Consider the following 20,081-nt stretch of genomic DNA (forward strand, 5'->3'; position numbering starts at 1 on the left):
CTGAAATAAAGGATAAAAAATAAACAAGTACTGTAGGTGCCTACTTGTCTATAAAAATAGGATTCATATAGGCACCAAAAATAGCATTTTAACTAGGTGTCCCCTTATAAACTATCCTTCAAAGTCTCTCTCCTTGATCTGTGTTAGATGACAGCTCTCTCACATGTTTTTAGCCAATGGAAAAATGTTGTAGCTGAGAATAACAGCAGTTATAATTCAGCTTTTGTTTTTTGTTCCAACAATTAAACTATTAACAAGACATTGTGGTTTTGTGAACATGACCTGAATGTATTTACTGCATTATTATTTATAAATAAACTATTATATATCTTCTGGAATATAGATAAATATTATTAATTCATACATCAACATTAAATTGTTGAACATTTAAAACCAAATGGCTTTGTTAAAATAACCTGTAGGATTAATGATAATTAGCTTCCAGGATTTTACTTTGTTTTTGAAGCATTTGTCTTAACTAAGTAAAACAACCAACAATGTTTATTTTGCTGATTCTGTAATTCCTGGCTGACTGACAATTAAGGAAGAAATGTATAACTGGTTCATGAAATATTAGACCAAATTTAGTTAGAATAATGAATATTCTTGAACATAAAAACAGTATTCCTCGTGAAGGTATGATTTTTTGCTTTCTTATTATTCCTAGTCCTGACAAGACTAAAAAATAGATTTCTGAGGTGGAAATCAAACCCCATTCCAAACTTCCCTCTCTCCCAGTAAATCTGGATAAAGTAGTCTGGTTGCCATGTTACAGGGGAAGTTACTAATGTGGGCAACTGTTAAGATGTTTTATTTTACTGTTAACCTCAGTTATTAGTAACTAGGTATCATTGCATAAAACGGGACCTGTGTTAAATAGCATGAATTAGTAGTAAAATCACATGTATTAACGGTACCCACACTGATAACTGTGCCCCTTAGTCCTCTTTAAATTTAATAAACCGAAATAAAACAACATAAAAGAAATGAAAATGAGGTGATACCTTTTTTATTTGACTAACAATACATTTTTGACAAGTTTTCAAAGACAGAACTTTCTTCTTCAGGTCAGTTATGAAAAAAAAATGACAAAAATCAACAAATTTATAAGTGAAACATGAAAAGCATTCCAATAACAGTCTTGAGAGAAAGGTGGAATGGGTGGGGTGGGAGGAGTGAGAAACAGGGATAGGTGGGTGGGTAATCAGAAGATAACAAAGCAGAAGGCATAGCCACTTGTAAGGTCTGAGAGGGCTTAGGCTCACTCAGTTTTGAATTCAGGCCCACCCAAAATTCTGGCATCTTTTGTTATGACTGATGGGGATCCCCAAGCCCCGCCAGCTGGAAGAGGTCCTCCAGACAAAAGAACAGTTCATTCTTCTACTTGCTATAACCAGCAGCATTGTCCATATTTTTCTACTACTACTAATCATTTCTACAGCACTACTAGACTTACGCAACACTGTACACATTATATGCAGGTACTTTCTCTATCCCTAGAGGGCTCACAATCTAAGTTTTTGTACCTAGGGCAATGGAGGGTTAAGTGATTTGCCCAAGGTCACAAGGAGCTGCAGTGGGAATCAAACCTAAGTTTCCAGGATCAAAGCCTGCTGCACTAACCACTAGGCCACACCTACACATTTTGCTGTCATGCCGCCCTCCTTTCCCTCACATGAGTGAAAAATGAGTGTGTGTGAGAGGGGAGAGGCTGGCATGACAGCATCACATGGATAGTGCCACTGGCTGCAGCAAGTAGGAAAATGAGCTGTTCTAGCCTCTGGAGGACCTCTTCCAGCTGGTGGGGCTTGGGGATCCCCACCAGCTCATTTGTTGAGGGTCACTGGTGCTGGTGTAGGAGCAGGGGTGGGAGTACAAAGCATGGGAGGAGGGGAATTGTGTGCCCATCCACTTTGGGCTAAGGCCCACCCAAAATATCATGTCTGGAGCAGTATAATGATCCTTATTAAGTCTTCAATATCTTATCAAAAACTGTATTGTTAGTCCAATAAAAGTCGTATCTTATTTTCCTCTCTTTTGTGCTGCTTTAGTTCTGTTTATTCCTACTAACCTGAAAAAGTGTGGGGTATCTACCTGCAATGTCATAAGCAGCACATCTAGAGCACTGGGTTCCTCAGGGGATGAGACTGACTTGCGATGGGTCTGCAACCGGGACAGTGGAACCCAGCGGACATTCTCCAGTGTCTGGCTCAGTTTCACCTCCTTCAGGGTGACCACCAAGATATTGCCCTGTTTGTCCTTGATTGGCTCAAAGTAGACCTGTCCCAGATCCTGTACTCCCAATAATCCCTGAAAAAGATACAGAAAGGAGAGAAGAGAATTAAACCATGTACAATTCCTCATGAATTACAGTACTCCATTAGCCTTACTGAAATTAATTGCGAGGAAAAAGCTTTATCAATGATTGAGTACATTGTAAGCATACCCCTGTAATAAAACTGCTAGTCTATTACAATGGCATCTCTAGATACGAGTTAAATGACTGTAAATACAGAGGGAAGCAAGCCAAAGTAACATTTCCTTACATTGCACCCATCTTCCTGGCCCTTGCTGTTTTTATATCGGTGTGCACATTTCTGCTCCAGTGTCTGGCATATTGCCAGTGCCATAGTAAGGGAGCTTGTAACACAAGACAAAAGTCAGTTTGTATCTTCATCATCCTTGTAAGTTGTAAAGATAAATAACATGCAGATGGCTTCAAGCTGGAGGCAGGAGTATGACAGGAATGTAGTCTTAGTTGCACCCTCTTTAAGCTGTACATCAATGACCTCCCCACAGTACAGAGGAGAACTTCTAGCATAGCACTGAAAATAAATAGCTTAGATTGAAAGCTTACTGTTTGTAGATGATCTGATTCATATGGGGAGCATAATCAGAAAGTTTTACACAGGTAGATGTGGTTTCAATAATTGCTCCTTCCTTTACCTTCTTAATGGTGGTAAAATTGTGCTACTTTTGTCTGTGAGCAGGGGGGTGGGGTTTGGTTAGATCACTGATTTCATTTTCAAATCTTTGCACATAGGTTCCAGAGCATACTTTGCATCTGCTTCCATAGAGCACCCACACTGCATAATCTTGTGTGCTTATTTTCACGCTTACCACACAAAATTGTGTAGAAAACACACATAACTTAATTGTTAAATTAGGCACTCATTGGTGCCAACAACCAATTGTTGGCTACAATTGGGGTTAATTGGTGCTAATTGGCAATATTTTGCAGCTACGTGTATAACTGCACTTATTCGGTATTCTATAATCTTAGCATTTCATTTCTTTAGTGTACAACTGCTAGAGGTTGTGAAACTGGGAGGGGCATGGGCAGGTCAGGGGCGTGTCTAGAATTTTTGTGCTAAGGTTCTAGAATCCTGTCAGTTACATCCCTAACTGCACTTACACCAGCCATTGAGCTAGAGTTGTGCTCATGCCTAAAATCAGGTGGTAATTGAAGAATTACGCTAGTGTTCTATAACAGCAATTACGTGCTTATTTGCCAATACAGAATTCATGCTTAGTGCACACACTTTAGGTGCCTAACTTTTGGTGACCATTTGAGAATGACCCCAATTATGTGCAGCGCCCGAATTTTCAAAGGAAATTCTGTGGGGAGTTTCCCAAGGAAAAATTGCTTGCAGATCCTCAAGTGTTTTCTGCAAGCTACAATTCCTATCATATAACCCATGTGATTTGCAAAGGAACTTAAACCTGCTGGAGACCTACTGCAACGTCTGGGGAAGAGAAATACAAAACATTTTCCAGAAACTCTCGTAAAATATCCAACATAAACTAATTTTATTTCTAAAATACCCAAAAAGCAGAGCCACACTTTAAATTATGCACGTTTTGCCTTGAAACAAGGAGCACAATTTTCAAACAGGAAAGACCTCCACATAGAAAACTCAAACCAAATGGAAGAGAAGGATGGACAATGGACACTCCAACACAGGAACTAGTGCTTAAAAGATGCTTTATTCAATGCTTGTACAGTAGGATCCGACACGGTCCATGTTTCGGCATACTCAAATGCCTACATCAGGGGTCACAATGATATTCTAAAAACAGAGAATAAATGATATTCTAAAAACATAGAGAATAATAATACATATATAAAAAAATCATATCATACAACAATACATACATCAAAAAATGGACAAATTAAATTAAGTTTAATATAAAAAATGTAAGATATAATGTATAAAAGTAAACAATCAAATGAAACAATGATGATAAAATAAGTAAAAGGACAAAGATTAAAATGACTGCAGTATAGAAAAATCATTAACAAACCCACATGGGTAACCATGAAATCCCATTTTAACAACCAACCAATTATATCGCCAATGTAGACATAAAAGAGAAGAAGAAACAATGTCAGACAGTAAATGGACAGCAGAACAACATACCAAAAAAGAAAAACAGAAAAAGAACATGTTAAGACTGGAGACAAAAAGTATGGACTCCACAATATAGAATGTACAAAACAAATATAAAAACATAAACAAAAACGAGCCAGTAAACCTTACCGAGCGGATGCATATAGATAAAATCGTCCAAAGAAACACGGTTCTGAAAATAAAGAGCATAGTGTGCTAAGAACATAGACCACTGTTCATAAGGAAGAAAAAAAACCCAAACATATCTTATGTGAAAGACTATATAAAGAAATTAGCCCCCTCGTATATGTATTATGCAGCACCAAAAAATATAGCGAAATGGTATAAAATCAACTGCCAAAGGATAAAACGTACTCGGTCAAATGTACTGTGTTACATATAAAGAAATGCCGAAACTCCACTAAAATCCCGATATCTAGACACCCATATAAAACGAGACCCGATGTAAGATGGAGTAAAATGGGTGCTGCTATAAAACAAAAAGGGGGGGGGCATGAAGGCAGAGAAAATTAAATACAGGGTTGAGCTGTTTAGTCTGCGCTTGGCAGTGCCTCAAAGTCATAGACGACAATTAATAGCAGACTGGTATATGTCGGGCATAAAATGCTGAGTAGTAAACTGCAGCGCTGGCAGATGGGAAAAGGAACCCAAGGAAATAAACACCAGCATTTAAAAATTGTGGTCGCTGTAAATGGAAAATATAAAACCAAAAGTGCTAAACTGAAAAAACGGAACTACATACTTAGTGCTGCATGGACTGTCAACTATTATATTGAAAACAGGAGAAAACTAGATTCACGGTAGAGAAAAAAAAATAAAAGTGAAAGCAAAAGGGCGCCAAAAAATACGTTACAAAAGGGAGGACACAGCGAAAATGAGACTGTATTCGTTCATGTGTAAATGGTGACCAAGTAAAAACGCTATAACAGCAGAGAATAGAGATAAAAACTTACCAAAAAACATTCAAACATCCAGCATAACCCGAAGGCATCAGCACAGTTTCAGAAGGGAGCCATAATGATGACGTTGTGTATTTAAATGTGCTCATTATGCATATTAATGAGACTCACATGCATATGGAGATCCACCAGCCACGGGAATCCAGAATGGCAATTGAGAACTGCTAAACTGAAAAATGAACAGTGGTCTATGTTCTTAGCACACTATGCTCTTTATTTTCAGAACCGTGTTTCTTTGGACGATTTTATCTATATGCATCCACTCGGTAAGGTTTACTGGCTCGTTTTTGTTTATGTTTTTATATTTGTTTTGTACATTCTATATTGTGGAGTACTTACTTTTTGTCTCCAGTCTTAACATTTTTTTTTCTGTTTTTCTTTTTTGGTCTGTTGGTCTGCTGTCAGATCCATTTACTGTCTGATATTGTTTCGTCTTCTCTTTTATGGCTATATGATTGGTTGGTTGTTAAAATGGGATTTCATGGTTACCCATGTGGGTTTGGTTAATGATTTTTCTATACTGCAGTCGTTTTAATCTTTGTCCTTTTACTTATTTTATCATCGGTTCATTTAATTGTTTACTTTTATATATTATATCTTATATTTTTTATATTAAACATAATTTAATTTGTCCATTTTTGATGTATGTATCATTGTATGATATGATTATTTAAATATATTTATTATTCTTCTCTATGTTTTTAGAATATCATTGTGACCCCTGATGTAGGCGTTTGAGTACGCCGAAACATGGATCGTGCCGGGTCCTACTGTACAAGCATTGAATAAAGCATCTTTTAACCACTAGTTCCTGCACTGGAGTGTCCACTGTCCATCCTCTTCCATTTGGTTGCACGATTTTCAAAGCCATTTACTTGCATAACTAGCAATTTACATGGATAAAGAAGGCAAATTTGAAAGCCATTCTCATAGTTAAAACAGTGCTTTAGCAGTGGAAATGGGCTATTTAAAAATAGCCTATCCTGCATGTGTGTAAATGTACAGTGGGGGAAATAAGTATTTGATCCCTTGCTGATTTTGTAAGTGTGCCCACTGACAAAGACATGAGCAGCCCATAATTGAAGGGTAGGTTATTGGTAACAGTGAGAGATAGCACATCACAAATTAAATCCGGAAAATCACATTGTGGAAAGTATATGAATTTATTTGCATTCTGCAGAGGGAAATAAGTATTTAATCCCTCTGGCAAACAAGACCTAATACTTGGTGGCAAAACCCTTGTTGGCAAGCACAGCGGTCAGACGTCTTCTGTAGTTGATGATGAGGTTTGCACACATGTCAGGAGGAATTTTGGTCCACTCCTCTTTGCAGATCATCTCTAAATCATTAAGAGTTCTGGGCTGTCGCTTGGCAACTCGCAGCTTCAGCTCCCTCCATAAGTTTTCAATGGGATTAAGGTCTGGTGACTGGCTAGGCCACTCCATGACCCTAATGTGCTTCTTCCTGAGCCACTCCTTTGTTGCCTTGGCTGTATGTTTTGGGTCATTGTCGTGCTGGAAGACCCAGCCACGACCTATTTTTAAGGCCCTGGCGGAGGGAAGGAGGTTGTCACTCAGAATTGTACGGTACATGGCCCCATCCATTCTCCCATTGATGCGGTGAAGTAGTCCTGTGCCCTTAGCAGAGAAACACCCCCAAAACATAACATTTCCACCTCCATGCTTGACAGTGGGGACGGTGTTCTTTGGGTCATAGGCAGCATTTCTCTTCCTCCAAACACGGCGAGTTGAGTTCATGCCAAAGAGCTCAATTTTTGTCTCATCTGACCACAGCACCTTCTCCCAATCACTCTCGGCATCATCCAGGTGTTCACTGGCAAACTTCAGACGGGCCGTCACATGTGCCTTCCGGAGCAGGGGGACCTTGCGGGCACTGCAGGATTGCAATCCGTTATGTCGTAATGTGTTACCAATGGTTTTCGTGGTGACAGTGGTCCCAGCTGCCTTGAGATCATTGACAAGTTCCCCCCTTGTAGTTGTAGGCTGATTTCTAACCTTCCTCATGATCAAGGATACCCCACGAGGTGAGATTTTGCGTGGAGCCCCAGATCTTTGTCGATTGACAGTCATTTTGTACTTCTTCCATTTTCTTACTATGGCACCAACAGTTGTCTCCTTCTCGCCCAGCGTCTTACTGATGGTTTTGTAGCCCATTCCAGCCTTGTGCAGGTGTATGATCTTGTCCCTGACATCCTTAGACAGCTCCTTGCTCTTGGCCATTTTGTAGAGGTTAGAGTCTGACTGATTCACTGAGTCTGTGGACAGGTGTCTTTCATACAGGTGACCATTGCCGACAGCTGTCTGTCATGCAGGTAACGAGTTGATTTGGAGCATCTACCTGGTCTGTAGGGGCCAGATCTCTTACTGGTTGGTGGGGGATCAAATACTTATTTCCCTCTGCAGAATGCAAATAAATTCATATATTTCCACAATGTGATTTTCCGGATTTAATTTGTGATGTGCTATCTCTCACTGTTACCAATAACCTACCCTTCAATTATGGGCTGCTCATGTCTTTGTCAGTGGGCAAACTTACAAAATCAGCAAGGGATCAAATACTTATTTCCCCCACTGTATGCGTATTGTGAAATAACATGTGGACTTTTCTCACATTTAGCAGAGCTGTTCCTAGGAGAAAGGATTGTAACAATGTACATATTTTTATGTTTTCAAAAGAAGATGTTTTGTTTTTTAATCAGAAAAGTAGCCATGGAAAAAGGAGGTGCATGTTCCTTAAACAATTTTCAAAGCAAATATATGTGCACACTTTCACTTTGAAAACCAATGCAAAGCCCAAGAGTAAAAACTAACAAGCAGACTTCGCAGTTAAGCAGACAGTATAGCTTAGCTGAAAACTTGTCCTCTTTTCAGTATGTTCAACTTCTATAACAACTATACTTACAGCTTCATTACAAAGAGGTATTCCCAGGGGCACATTTAGGTCAGCATACATACTTGGCATCTTCTAAAGAATGCACACTATTTTGCCCCCACCCCTTGCATAAATAGCAGGTGAAAAATAGGAGGTCATTCTATCATATTTACTGTCACAGTCTGCAGCTACTGATTTTCAAAAGGAAACACCAGGGGGATGAACACTGGTCTGACACTGAATGGCTGAATCTAGCTGCTGTCTCTTTCCCTGCCTTCATCACTTTCTTCTGTACCTTCATCTCAGGTATTAATCTTTATGTTTCTTCTCATTTTTCTTATTTCTGCTTTATCTGCCTCTAGGCCTCTCCCTTATAACGGTTTACTCTCTCTATTCAGTGATACCTGGATCTCACCCCATCCTTCTTCCTCACTCTTCCTACTTTCCATCAGTATCTTTTACCTTTCAGGTTTCCAATGTCCTGCTCACTGGGTTGCTCCGCCTTCTAATTTCCTGCTATTTTGCTCTCTTCTATCCTGACAGCCATGCCCTCTCTGGCTTTCTCACCATTCTCCTTCATCCCAGTTTATTTTCTCTCCCCCAGCCATCCCCTATTACTCTGACCCCATCACAACCTTTTCTTTCAACTCCTGTTCTCCCATTCCCTGTAGTATGACACCCTCTGATTCCCTTATACCAATCATTTCCTCTCTTCAATACCAATTACCTCTTCTTATTCTCTCTAATACCCCATCATCCCTGTTCTGCCTCTCAATCTCTAAACAATCTCTCTCATACCTCCCCCAATACCCTCTCTACCTTTCTGTCATTCCCAATCATTTTTTGCATGCTTTCGGCTTCTCCATAGTACCTTCTCTGGCTTTCTGTCACACATTATCCTCCAGTCCCTGCCACCTCATCTGGAAATCTCACAGATACGTACCCTATCACCCACTATGGCTCTCTCTTACTCTAAGACAACTTTGTCATTCCACCTGTCTCTCATATACTTCGCCTGCATTACCAACTCTGTCCCAGCTGCTAGACTAACATCATCTCTGTTCTACTCTCATGACTCTATCACCACAACTAGCTTTCTTTCACATCCTTCCCCCTCCACCTTTCTTCCCTTTGACTCTCATGAACCACCTTCCTTTAGTTCTTTTCCCCTCCCTCCCTCCCTTGTTTTCTACCTTCAACTCCTAGCTCTCTTGCACTCCTCTGTACCCCCCCTGGCTCCTTTGCATCCCATCTCCCTCTCTTACTTTTCCATTGGCTTTCCCCACTTTCTCCCAGTACTCTTGCAACCCCTCATCATTCTAATTGTCTTGTACTTGTTTCTCCTAATTCCTTTACACCCCCCAGACTCTTCTGTACCTCCTATAGTCTCCTCCTCTTCTATTCACCTCTCATCCTGGTATACTCTCAACTCTTTTATTCTGATGTTCATACACTTGCTGCCGCAGAAAACACTTACAATGCAGACCTTGAGGAGAAAAAGGTTGCCAGATATTGACTTCAGGGACACCGAATTCATACCCTCCTCACCCACTCTGACATTCACACCGTCATCGTTTTCATCAATCACTCTTCCCTGGTCTCCTCCCCACAAGCATTCTTTCCCCTTTCAACATTCCCCTCTTCTCACTTTCCTCAAATCACAGCTTATCTGCCTGTCTAGTGCTCTCTTCTCCTCTTTCAGAGTCTGGAGCAGAGAAGAGCAGCTGCTGTCAGGGGACAGTGCAATGGTATTAGACACCCTAGGCAAATCTTCAGCTTTGCCCCCTCCCCAATCTATTGTCAAAGGGGTAAAGCCCATGGATTTGATATACTGCCTTTCTGTGGTGCGACTAAAGCGGTTTATATATATGCAGGTATGTTTTCTGTCTCTACTGGGCTCACAATCTAAGTTTTGTGCCTGGGGCAATGGAGGGTTAAGTAACTTGCACAAGGTCAGAAGGAGCTGTAGTGGGAACTGAACCCAGTTCCTCAGGTTCTCATTCCACCGAGCTAATCATTAGTCTACTCCTAGCTTGATAATATGCAATTGAGGTATTTAGTTTTCTTCATTTCATGCTACTTCATTTATGATAGCGTATATCTTTATCTGTATAATAATACATATACATGTAATGTGCATAAATATAAAATAAAATAAATTGTCCACCTCTGACTCTATTGGCATCTGTGGCAGGTATCCTATTCATCATTTCCACAATGTTCTCTAGCTCCTCTCCCCCTGAGATTGATAATTAAATTCATTAATGATTACCCCATCATCACCCTTTCCAGAAAATTCCTGAGCAAAATGGACATCATTCTTTAAGGACAATTTACAAAAGCCATTTATCCAGGTAAATGGGCTATTTGAAAACTGCCCACTCTCCCTGTCGGTAAAAGTACATGCTAAAGAACATGCTGATGTTTTTTTTACATTTGTGTCATTTGACATGGCCAATTGTTTAACCCTGAATGTAGCTGCTCCTTGCCACTTTCCAGAACCTGCTGCCATATGCAACTGCCTATTTCGCCTAATGGTTAAGCAGGCCTGCTTGCTGTGTATGTTTCAGCCCCTTTCTCCTGTTCTCATAGCAAAAACCTTCATGTGCAGCACTGGGGGTGGAGCAAGAAATAAAGTTTCTCCCTGTTTTACTATGTCATTGCAGGGAAAGGGAAAGAAGTGGGTGAACTGCCTGCACTGTGCAAAGTGCTTCCTCTTGCCTCTGATTTGTCTCCCATGGACAGGCATCATGACAGAGCATGGATTTTGTGGGTGAGGGGCAGGGCTACCGAGAGACAAAACTGAGCCTGGGGCAAACAATCTTCAAGGCCCCGTCGCCCCTCTGCTCTGCCAGCCATGGGTCCTTCTTGCTACCTTGTCCCACCTTCTATAATTCCTGTTTCCACATAGGCGGGATGCAACAGGAAGAAGGACCTGTGGCCAGCAGAGCTGTCTTTCTTGATTGCCAGCACTGGGCCCCTCCTTGGAGGCCGGGCCTGGGGAATTTTGCCCCCCCCCCTCCACAGCCCTGAATAGGAGAAAAATCACTTGCCTTCTTTTCTCCCCCATCCTCTGTGCATTATGCACTATTGTGTCCAAATGATAATATTACTGGGATTTGTATGTTAATATGCCAGTATGATAATAGTAGTGGGGTAGTGTATTAACATATCTATATGGAAATATTATTCACGCCACTCATTAGCGTTCTTGTAACATCTTCTATTTGTTTCTTATTGCATTACCAATGTAAAATACTACAATGCTTCTATGATAAATTACAAAGCTCACATATAAATTAACTTATAATAGTATATGATTGTGACAGAACAGTATGTTTTAAGCCTGTAAAACTGCCTTTATTAATTCTGAAATGCATTTCTCTAGTTTGGCCAGCAGGTGGTGCATGTTTATGTTACATCTGCCATTTATTTATTTATTTGTTTGTTACATTTGTATCCCACATTTTCCCACCCTTTTGCAGGCTCAATGTGGCTTACATAGTACCGTAAACGGCGTTAGCTGATTCCAGTTTGAACAAATACAGGTAGAAAAGTGCACACCCTCTTTTAGTTTCACTTAGTGAAGAAGTGAATCTACAGTACTGTGAGCAGTATACTTTTAAAACTTGATGACTGGGCTCTGATTGGCCTGGAGTTTGAAATTACCCAGCAGTTGTTGCTGGCTGTTGCTTCAGTCTTAGCCCTGGAGAAAAGAGAGATCTCTTTGCTGAGGCTCAGTGAATTATATGTCCTGATTGCCTCATGTACTTTTTAGGAAGTAACAAATGTTTAGTTAGTGTTATAATTGATTCATATTTCAGTTGCCTATTATTATTTGCTGATTGCACATTTTTGTTCATTGTTCAATTTTTAAGACAATAAATAATTGTTTATTGTCTCTGCCTGTCTGGACTGATAAAGAATCCTGGTGGTGTGTGTGTTGGGTCTGTGAGTGTGGGCCCAGTAACCTAGAAATCACTAGGGATAATCTGAGAGCGAGAGACTTGCCCAGAGGTGGTTGTGACCCAGTCGGTGGGAGGAGGGTGCTAGTGTAGAGCACAAGTGGCAGGCGCAGGCTGACCTGAGCTGTGCTGTGAATTGACCCTCTAAGTGGCTGCGGGGTAAACCCAGGCGGGTGGCTAGACATTTTGTGACAATGATTGAATTGACCCTCTAAGTGGCTGCGGGGTAAACCCAGGCGGGTGGCTAGGCATTTTGTGACAATGATGATCATAGAAATATGTGTTTCCAAATGTCACATATCAAAAGTTATCTTCACATGAGTACTATGATTCTGTCTGTGATATACCTGCATCTGGGAGCTGGCCAGAAGCATCTTAAGACGTGTCTGCAGAATACAAGAGCAAGATGACTGTGAAACAGTAACACATTGCCGAAGCCACAGGGTATCTTCCCACATGCATGAAACCTACAGGACACCAAAGAAAGTGATTGTCAGTATCGGACTAAGACAGCATTCAAAAGAAAAAAGGGTTTTTGCCTTCCTTTTCAGCCTACCAGCCTTTATATCTTAATATTTAGGTGCCAATAATTCACAGATTTGGGGAGATGAATAATTATAAGGTCAGTTATAAAGGCATCATAGAGACCTGGGAGCCAAGGAAGTGTAACTATTTAATTTTATTTATTTGGCTTTATTTACCCATATTTTGGAGCAATTCATTCAAGGTGGTGTACAGCAAGAATAAGCCAGACATGGGTATTAGGCAATTACAGCAGTAAAAATATTAAAATAACAATACAAATTATGGCGTAATATGGTACTTTAATGTCAATACAATACACATTAAACATCTGAATAGACAGCAAAGGGTGGAGGTGGAGCAGATAGAAAAATAAAGTAGCAGGAGTTAGACAGAAAATAAGAGTGAGTAGTCTAAGGAAAAATGGAATGTGGAGTCAGAAAAGGTGCCTGAAAGTGATCTCAGCTGGAAGAGTGGGTAAGAAGGTCCTGCTACAGCATGAATGACTCATATCAGTTATTAGAATTAGGCAATTGTGGTATCTGTCGATGTAACTGTTTCTTTCCTTTAATTCTGGCTTGGTATGTTTGATTCAGTGGCACAGATGTCTACAATGCATCTCATGTAGCTGTGCTTGGACCCCAAAATGTGAACAAGGCTCCTAGCTCAAAGCTATGCAGCACATGGAAATACCTTGCATAGGTGCCTCTTGCTACCCAATGCTCAGACCCAACGCTTTCAGTTAGTATCGGCTAATAGGAGAGAGATGATCTTTTAAATGCACTAGTGGCTCAATGTACTCATAGCATCCCTGCTATGGGGGTGGGGGAGGGGAGCACTGCCAGACTCATGCAGGAGCGACTTGTCCCATAAGATTCAAAATAAAATTAGTCATATGGCTCAGGAAACTTGATTCATGCATTTCAGGGTTGTCCAAATTGGCTAACTTTTAGGATATTCCTCATGAATATTCATGAGAGAGATTTTGCATACAATGAATGTGGTGGGTATGCAAATCTCTCTCACGCATATATATTAGGGAAATCCTGAAAATCTGGCCTGTTTATGGCCCTAGAGGGCTGAAGTTGGACAAGTCTGGTTTATAAAATGCCACTTTCCAGCTGTTCAGGGAAGAGGACAAAAGAACCAAGAGAAGGGGGGGGATCCCCTAGGAGCCTACAGGTTATTTCTTGCATCAGTGTCTGTGAAAACCATGTCTCTCATGGTTTGTGCCTCAAGTTTCTGGAGCCTACCTTGGTAAACCAGAGGAAATCCTGCATGAGCAGACAAGAGTATGAATCATCAATCTCCACCACTGGGATCTGGTCTTCATTTGTAACCAAGATATTATCATCCTTATAGAATATTGATGTCAGATACATGCCTCTAGAGGAGAAGACAAACAAAATAAAATTTTATAGTGTTTGGTATCAAATTTTAAGCAAAATACAGAATTAAATACATTTATAACACACTTATATAGCTACTAGGTGGCTAAGGGGGGAAGTTATCAAGGCTCAGTAAAAGGTGAGCTCTACCATTCCTTGATTTACCACAGAAGTCAGCAACCTGCGATATAACAGTCCCACAAGTTCCTGACTACCGTGATAAATGAATAATGCTGCTTGCGAGCCACCTCATAAGCAGCATTATTCCAGTGGCTTGAGAACATCAGGCTTCAAAGTTGTGGCCCGATGTGCCCGGCCCTGAACCTAAAGGCCGGTGCCATTCCCCACCCCCCACTCCTTGATCAAGCCTCTCACCAGGCTAGGGGCACCACTTTTCAGATGGCATCAGCAGGGTATTGCTACTGCCTGAAGACCACTGGACCACCACTTTCACGGCTGGTGAGCCCACTAAGATGCTGGGGGGCCCTTTGGGAGGGTGAGAGGATATGATTGGGGGTGGCTTGATTGGGAGGGGTAGGTCCTTTTAGACTCTAGCCCAGGAGCATCAGGCCAGTGCTTTGAGGCCCAATACTCCTGGAATGGCATAACAACTCCTGCTTTTGGTTGGGGTTATTTTACTGTCATTTTACACCCATAACATGAAATGCAGTGTGCTCATAGTAATGAGCTGCTTTATATGCATTTGCATCTCATTACTATGTAACCCACAGTGACATAAATATTACCACAGTAGGGCAAGACAAGTTGCATTAAAGCTCTTTAAGCCACATTAAGGGTCAAGTAACACGACTTAAGTCTCTAGTTTGATGACTTCCCCCTTATGTAGCCATTTAGGTCTATATGTTGTAATACTAGGCAAAAGGGCTAAGCCTTTTATAGAAAAAAATTATAGAAATAGTGCCACACACACCAGAAAAAAAACATGTCAGTACTGTACACATAAAGAAAGATATGTACACATAAAGAAAGATATTCCTATATATACATTTATGTGCCATTAATTATACACATATGCGGCAGATCCAGTACAAACAAGAGCACCTGTACATACAAGAGCATCTAATTAGGGAGCCATCCATCCTCCAAAGGGAGGTGGTTTTAATATTAGAGAGATGGACATGTTCTCCTCCCCCCACCCATGCCTCAAGAATACCTCCAGGCTCCAGATCCCAAAGGTGAGTTGGTTGGAGATTATACATGACTTGGAACAGCTGTAAATACCAATGAGGAAATTTTCCAACCTATATATTTTGAAATGCATTTACATTTATCTACAAGTGATTTTCTAAAATTGTCCTTTTGGCCTTATACAGTAAGGGGCCCTTTTACTAAGCAGCGGTAACGGTAAGGACTAATACATGCTTATACCATGCAGGAAAATGCACTACCATGGTATTCTGTGGTAAAATGCACTACCGTGGTATCTCATGGCAGTGTTGGCATCTGTGCACGCTTCCCAGGTGCTAAAAATATTGGGGGCATGTTTGGGGGGCAGAGAGTAGGCATGTCCAGTGAATTGGTTAGCACAGGCCATGTGCCTACCAATTACCGCATGGTTAGTGCGTGACCTCTTTCCGCCTACTAAATAGGTGTTGGTAAGGGCTCACGTGCTAATGGGCATGTGCTAATTGGGAGACTACCATGTAGCCATTAATTGAGGAATAAAAAAATCAGCCATTGTAGAGCTGTGCTAAAAATGGCCTCAGTGCAGGGGGAAACCCACATGCTAGTCATAAATCAAACCACCTTTTAGTGCAGCTTAAGAAAAAGGCCCCTAAGTCAGGCATTTATGGGGATACATTTATAAAGATTTTTCTATGCATAAAGAGAAGAAAAATGCTCAGATTAGTAAAACTACATTGCTACCATAAAGCTGAGGAAATTATACATGGAAGAAGTTGAACCCACCTATTTAGGGGGTCCTTTTACTAAGCTGTGCTAATAGGTAAAATGGGCTTCTTAGCATTTAACATGTGTTGTTAGTGTGTGCCAAATCAGTTAGTACACCTTAGTAAAAAGACCCATTAGTAGCAAGTTCTTTGTGCTCACAGAAAAAGATTTGTTTTATTGGATGGACATAATAAAAGCAGTTTATACCTTTTTAGACCTTTTAGAAACTTGCTACTGGGGTGGAAAAGGTGCTTTAGGCTCTTAGAGACTGAATGCTTTCTGCTCTGGGGTTGGTTTTTGAATGGTTCTGCAAAAAAGAGAGAAGGAAAAGGATGGATGAGAACAAACCATTAGAATCCTTAAGCTCGCTCTTTTTTGGGTAGATCAGAGAAGAGTCTCTCTGTCTCCTAAATTATAGAGAACCACAGGAGTATGATGTCTCTAGGACTACAAGAATGACCTGCAATGTTACTACTAGTAAACATTTCTATACATTCATTGGTAGGAATGTGCAGGAATTTTTTTTCTTTAGTTTCCCAGGTTGTTTATAAGATTTTTCATTTTATTTAGTTTTTTTTTTTTCATTTCAGGGACAATGCCATCAATAGTGTGTCCTATTGCTTAGTAGCATGTCCTATTACTCAGTAGTGAACCCTATTGCTTAGTAGCATGCACTATTACTCAGTAGTGAACTCTATTGCTTGGTAGCATGCCCTATTGTTCAGTAGTGTGCCCTATTACTTAGTAGCATGTCCTATTACTCAGTAGTGAACCCTATTGTTTAGTAGTATATCCTATTACTCAGTAGTGAACCCTATTGCTTAGTAGCATGTCCTATCACTCAGTAGTGAGACCTATTGCTTGGTAGCATACCCTATTGCTCAGTAGTTTGCCCTATTACCCAGTAGTGTGCCCTATTACTCAGTAGAGAACTCTATTGCTTGGTAGAATGCCTTGTCCTATTACTCAGTAGTATACTGTATTGCTTAGTAGCATGTCCTATTAATCAGTAGTGAATTCTATTGGTTATTAGCATGCTCTATCACTCAGTATGAACCCTATTGCTCAGTAGTGTTCAATTCAAACTTCTCTTATTGACCTATAAGTGCATTCACTCTGCCGTTCCCCAATACCTCTCCACTCTTGTCTCTCCCTACGCCCCCCTTCAGGTACTCCGTTCTGTAGATAAATCTCTCGTCTGTCCCCTTCTCCTCTACTGCTAATTCCAGACTCCGTTCCTTTTATCTCGCTGCACCTCATACCTGGAATAGACTTCCCGAGCCTGTACATCTAGCCCCGTCTTTGGTCATTTTCAAGTCCAGACTAAAAGCCCACCTCTTTGACGCTGCTTTTAACTCCTAACCACTGCTCACTTACCCTGTCCTTTTATCCCCACCTCTTTATTCCCTCAGTTGTTCTGTCTGTTTACCTGTCTTATTTAGATTGTAAGCTCTTTGAGCAGGGACTGTCTTTTCATGTATGATGTACAGCGCTGCGTATGCCTTGTAGCGCTATAGAAGTGATAAGTAGTAGTAGTAGTAGTGTGCCCTATTACTCAGTAGTGTACCCTATCACTCAGTAGTGAACCCTATTGCTTGGTAGAAAATCCTATTGCTCAGTAATGAACCGTATTGCTTGGTAGCATGTCCAATTGTTCAGTAGTGTGCCCTATTACTCAGTAGTGAACCTTATTGCTTGGTAACATGCTGAATTGCTAAGTAGTGAACTCTATTGCTTGGTAGCATGCCTTGTCCTATTACTTAGTAGTACACTCTATTGTTTATTAGCATATCCTATTACTCAGCAGTGAACCCTATTGCTTAATAGCACGTCCTATCACTCAGTAGTGAACTCTATTGCTTGGTAGCATGCCTTGTCCTATTACTCAGTAGTATATCCTATTGCTTAGTAGCATGCTCTATCACCTAGTAGTAAAACCTTTTTCTTGGTAGCATGCCCTATTTCTCAGTAGTGAACCCTATTGCTTAGTAGTGTGTCCTATTGCCTGGTGGTATGCTTTGTATTATTACTCAGTAGTATATCCTATTGCTTGGTAGCATGTCCTGTTACTCAATACTGAACTCTATTGCTTAATAGCATGTCCTATAGTGAAATCTGTTGCTTAGTAACATGCCCTACCACTCAGTAGTGAACCCTATTGCTCAGTAGTGCGCCCTATCGCTCAATAGTGAACCCTATTGTTTGGTTGCATGCCCTATTACTCAGTAGTATAGACTTCTGCACAGCAGTGAGCCTAGTCATAAATAGTGTGCATTATTTATGACACAGAAAAAAAATAAAATTTCAGGGTTTTTTCCCTTTTATTTGGGGTTAAAAATAACATGTCATTTCAAATGAATGCACGTCCCTATTCATTAGTGAACATTTAGTTCATTAGTGTACGTGACATCTACTTAACATCCATTAACATATCAAATTAATGTGTGTTAAGTCAATTAGCATGTGTTGAAAAGTTCTAACATGTTTAATGAATGTGTGAAATGAACTGAAAAATGTGCCGAAACATTTGGAAAAACACCCAAACTAAAATCAAATCAGAAAAGTTTGCCCTCTGCACATCACTAATTTCTATAGCTGCCAGGCATGCAAAACACCGTATAAATACATATGCAAGACAGTACCTGTTCCAAGAAGATTACCAGCTAGTTGAGAAATACAGACAAGATAAATATGAGGCAATTTTATAATTGGGCACCACGTGTTAGGTGCCCTGATGGCATGTGCTGAGCACCAATTCTATAGTGGCATCTGTGCACTCACATACACCAAGCCAAGGCGTAACTGTATGTGCTTAAGTGCTACAAATTATGCACAGAATTCCATAAGGTACATATGTACAAGGGAGACATGCCTGCCACTTTATGGTGCTTTTGATGCTCCTAAGTGGCTCCTACTTCTAGGCATCACTTTACAGTATTGCCACCTTAGTGAATAAAATTCAATCTAAGTGGATTACCACAATAACATACATAAAAACCATATAAAATTCAATAATTTAACAACATAAAAATACATAAACACTACTAATCAGTCCCAATAGTCAGTCAAATGCAAACGGAGGTTCTCAACCTCTTCCAGACCTTAACCAGATCTGAGCTCGTCAGGTTTTCAGGATACCCACAATAAATATGCATGAGATAAATCTGCATACCATAGAGGTAGGGCATGCAAATCTCTCTCATGCATATTCATTGTGGGTATCCTGAAAACCTGACTGGCTAGATGTGTCCCAAAGACTGGATTGAGAACACCTGCTATAAAGTAATGCATTTTCAAAGTGAGAGAGCTCAGATCTGAAAATGTTATGGTCTGGGATTTTAACAGTACCTCAAAAGATAGGTACACTCAATGAGGGGGCAAGATGCACCAGCTCAACACTCCAACTCTAGAGATATGGTGCCACAGGCTAGAAAGTCTGGAGTCTAGAATTAGCACTGGAGAAGGACAGACAAAAGTAGCTTCCCTGGATGAAAATCATGACGCAGTTGATAAGGGGAGATAAAAATGTTGAGGTACTGTGTAGCTGGAGAGTGAATGCACTGGAAAGTGAGAAGTTTACTCTGAATATGAAGCATTTGGGGAGTCAATGAGAAGAGGGGGTAATAAAGTCTAGGGATATACATTCATTTCAAATGTCATTGACATTTCCCATGCTGTTTCATGTTGTTTGTAACCTCAAATGACTGTGTTGTCACTACTATGCACTATCAACAGGTGCAATATTAAACAACAGTGCACACTACTGAGTAATATGGGATGCTATTGATGACATTTTTCTTGTAAAAACCTGGATGAAATGAAAAATCCCCAAAACAATAAGGAAAACTAAACAAAATGAACATTTCTGGCCTGCAAACCAGTAATACAGTTGTGATGATGTTGGAGAACAATAAATCATGTAGCTGAAGTCTACTGGAAAAAGATGGTTCAGTGAAAGATCTGTGAAGTGGGAATTGCAGTATTCCAAGTTGAGGAGGTGAAGGCATATAGTAAGTGATGGCAGATAAAGAC

At 40.4% G+C, this 20,081-nt stretch overlaps 1 protein-coding gene across 1 annotated transcript in view; it reads right to left on the reverse strand.

Moving 5' to 3' along the window:
• The window catches only part of LOC115476518 (ankyrin repeat and fibronectin type-III domain-containing protein 1-like), a 1,054,756-nt gene that overhangs the window by 67,878 nt on the left and 966,797 nt on the right, over positions 1-20,081 (reverse strand). Inside the window, exons 14-17 of the mRNA XM_030212932.1 lie at positions 16,257-16,356; positions 14,004-14,136; positions 12,576-12,695; positions 2,095-2,310 (exon numbers count right to left, since the gene is read on the reverse strand). Of these exons, the coding sequence (XP_030068792.1) occupies positions 2,095-2,310; positions 12,576-12,695; positions 14,004-14,136; positions 16,257-16,356 (569 nt within the window). The remainder of the gene's footprint in view (positions 1-2,094; positions 2,311-12,575; positions 12,696-14,003; positions 14,137-16,256; positions 16,357-20,081) is intronic.

The sequence above is a fragment of the Microcaecilia unicolor genome, chromosome 8 (genome assembly GCF_901765095.1).
Source record: "Microcaecilia unicolor chromosome 8, aMicUni1.1, whole genome shotgun sequence".
NCBI classification, from domain to species: Eukaryota; Metazoa; Chordata; class Amphibia; order Gymnophiona; family Siphonopidae; genus Microcaecilia; species Microcaecilia unicolor.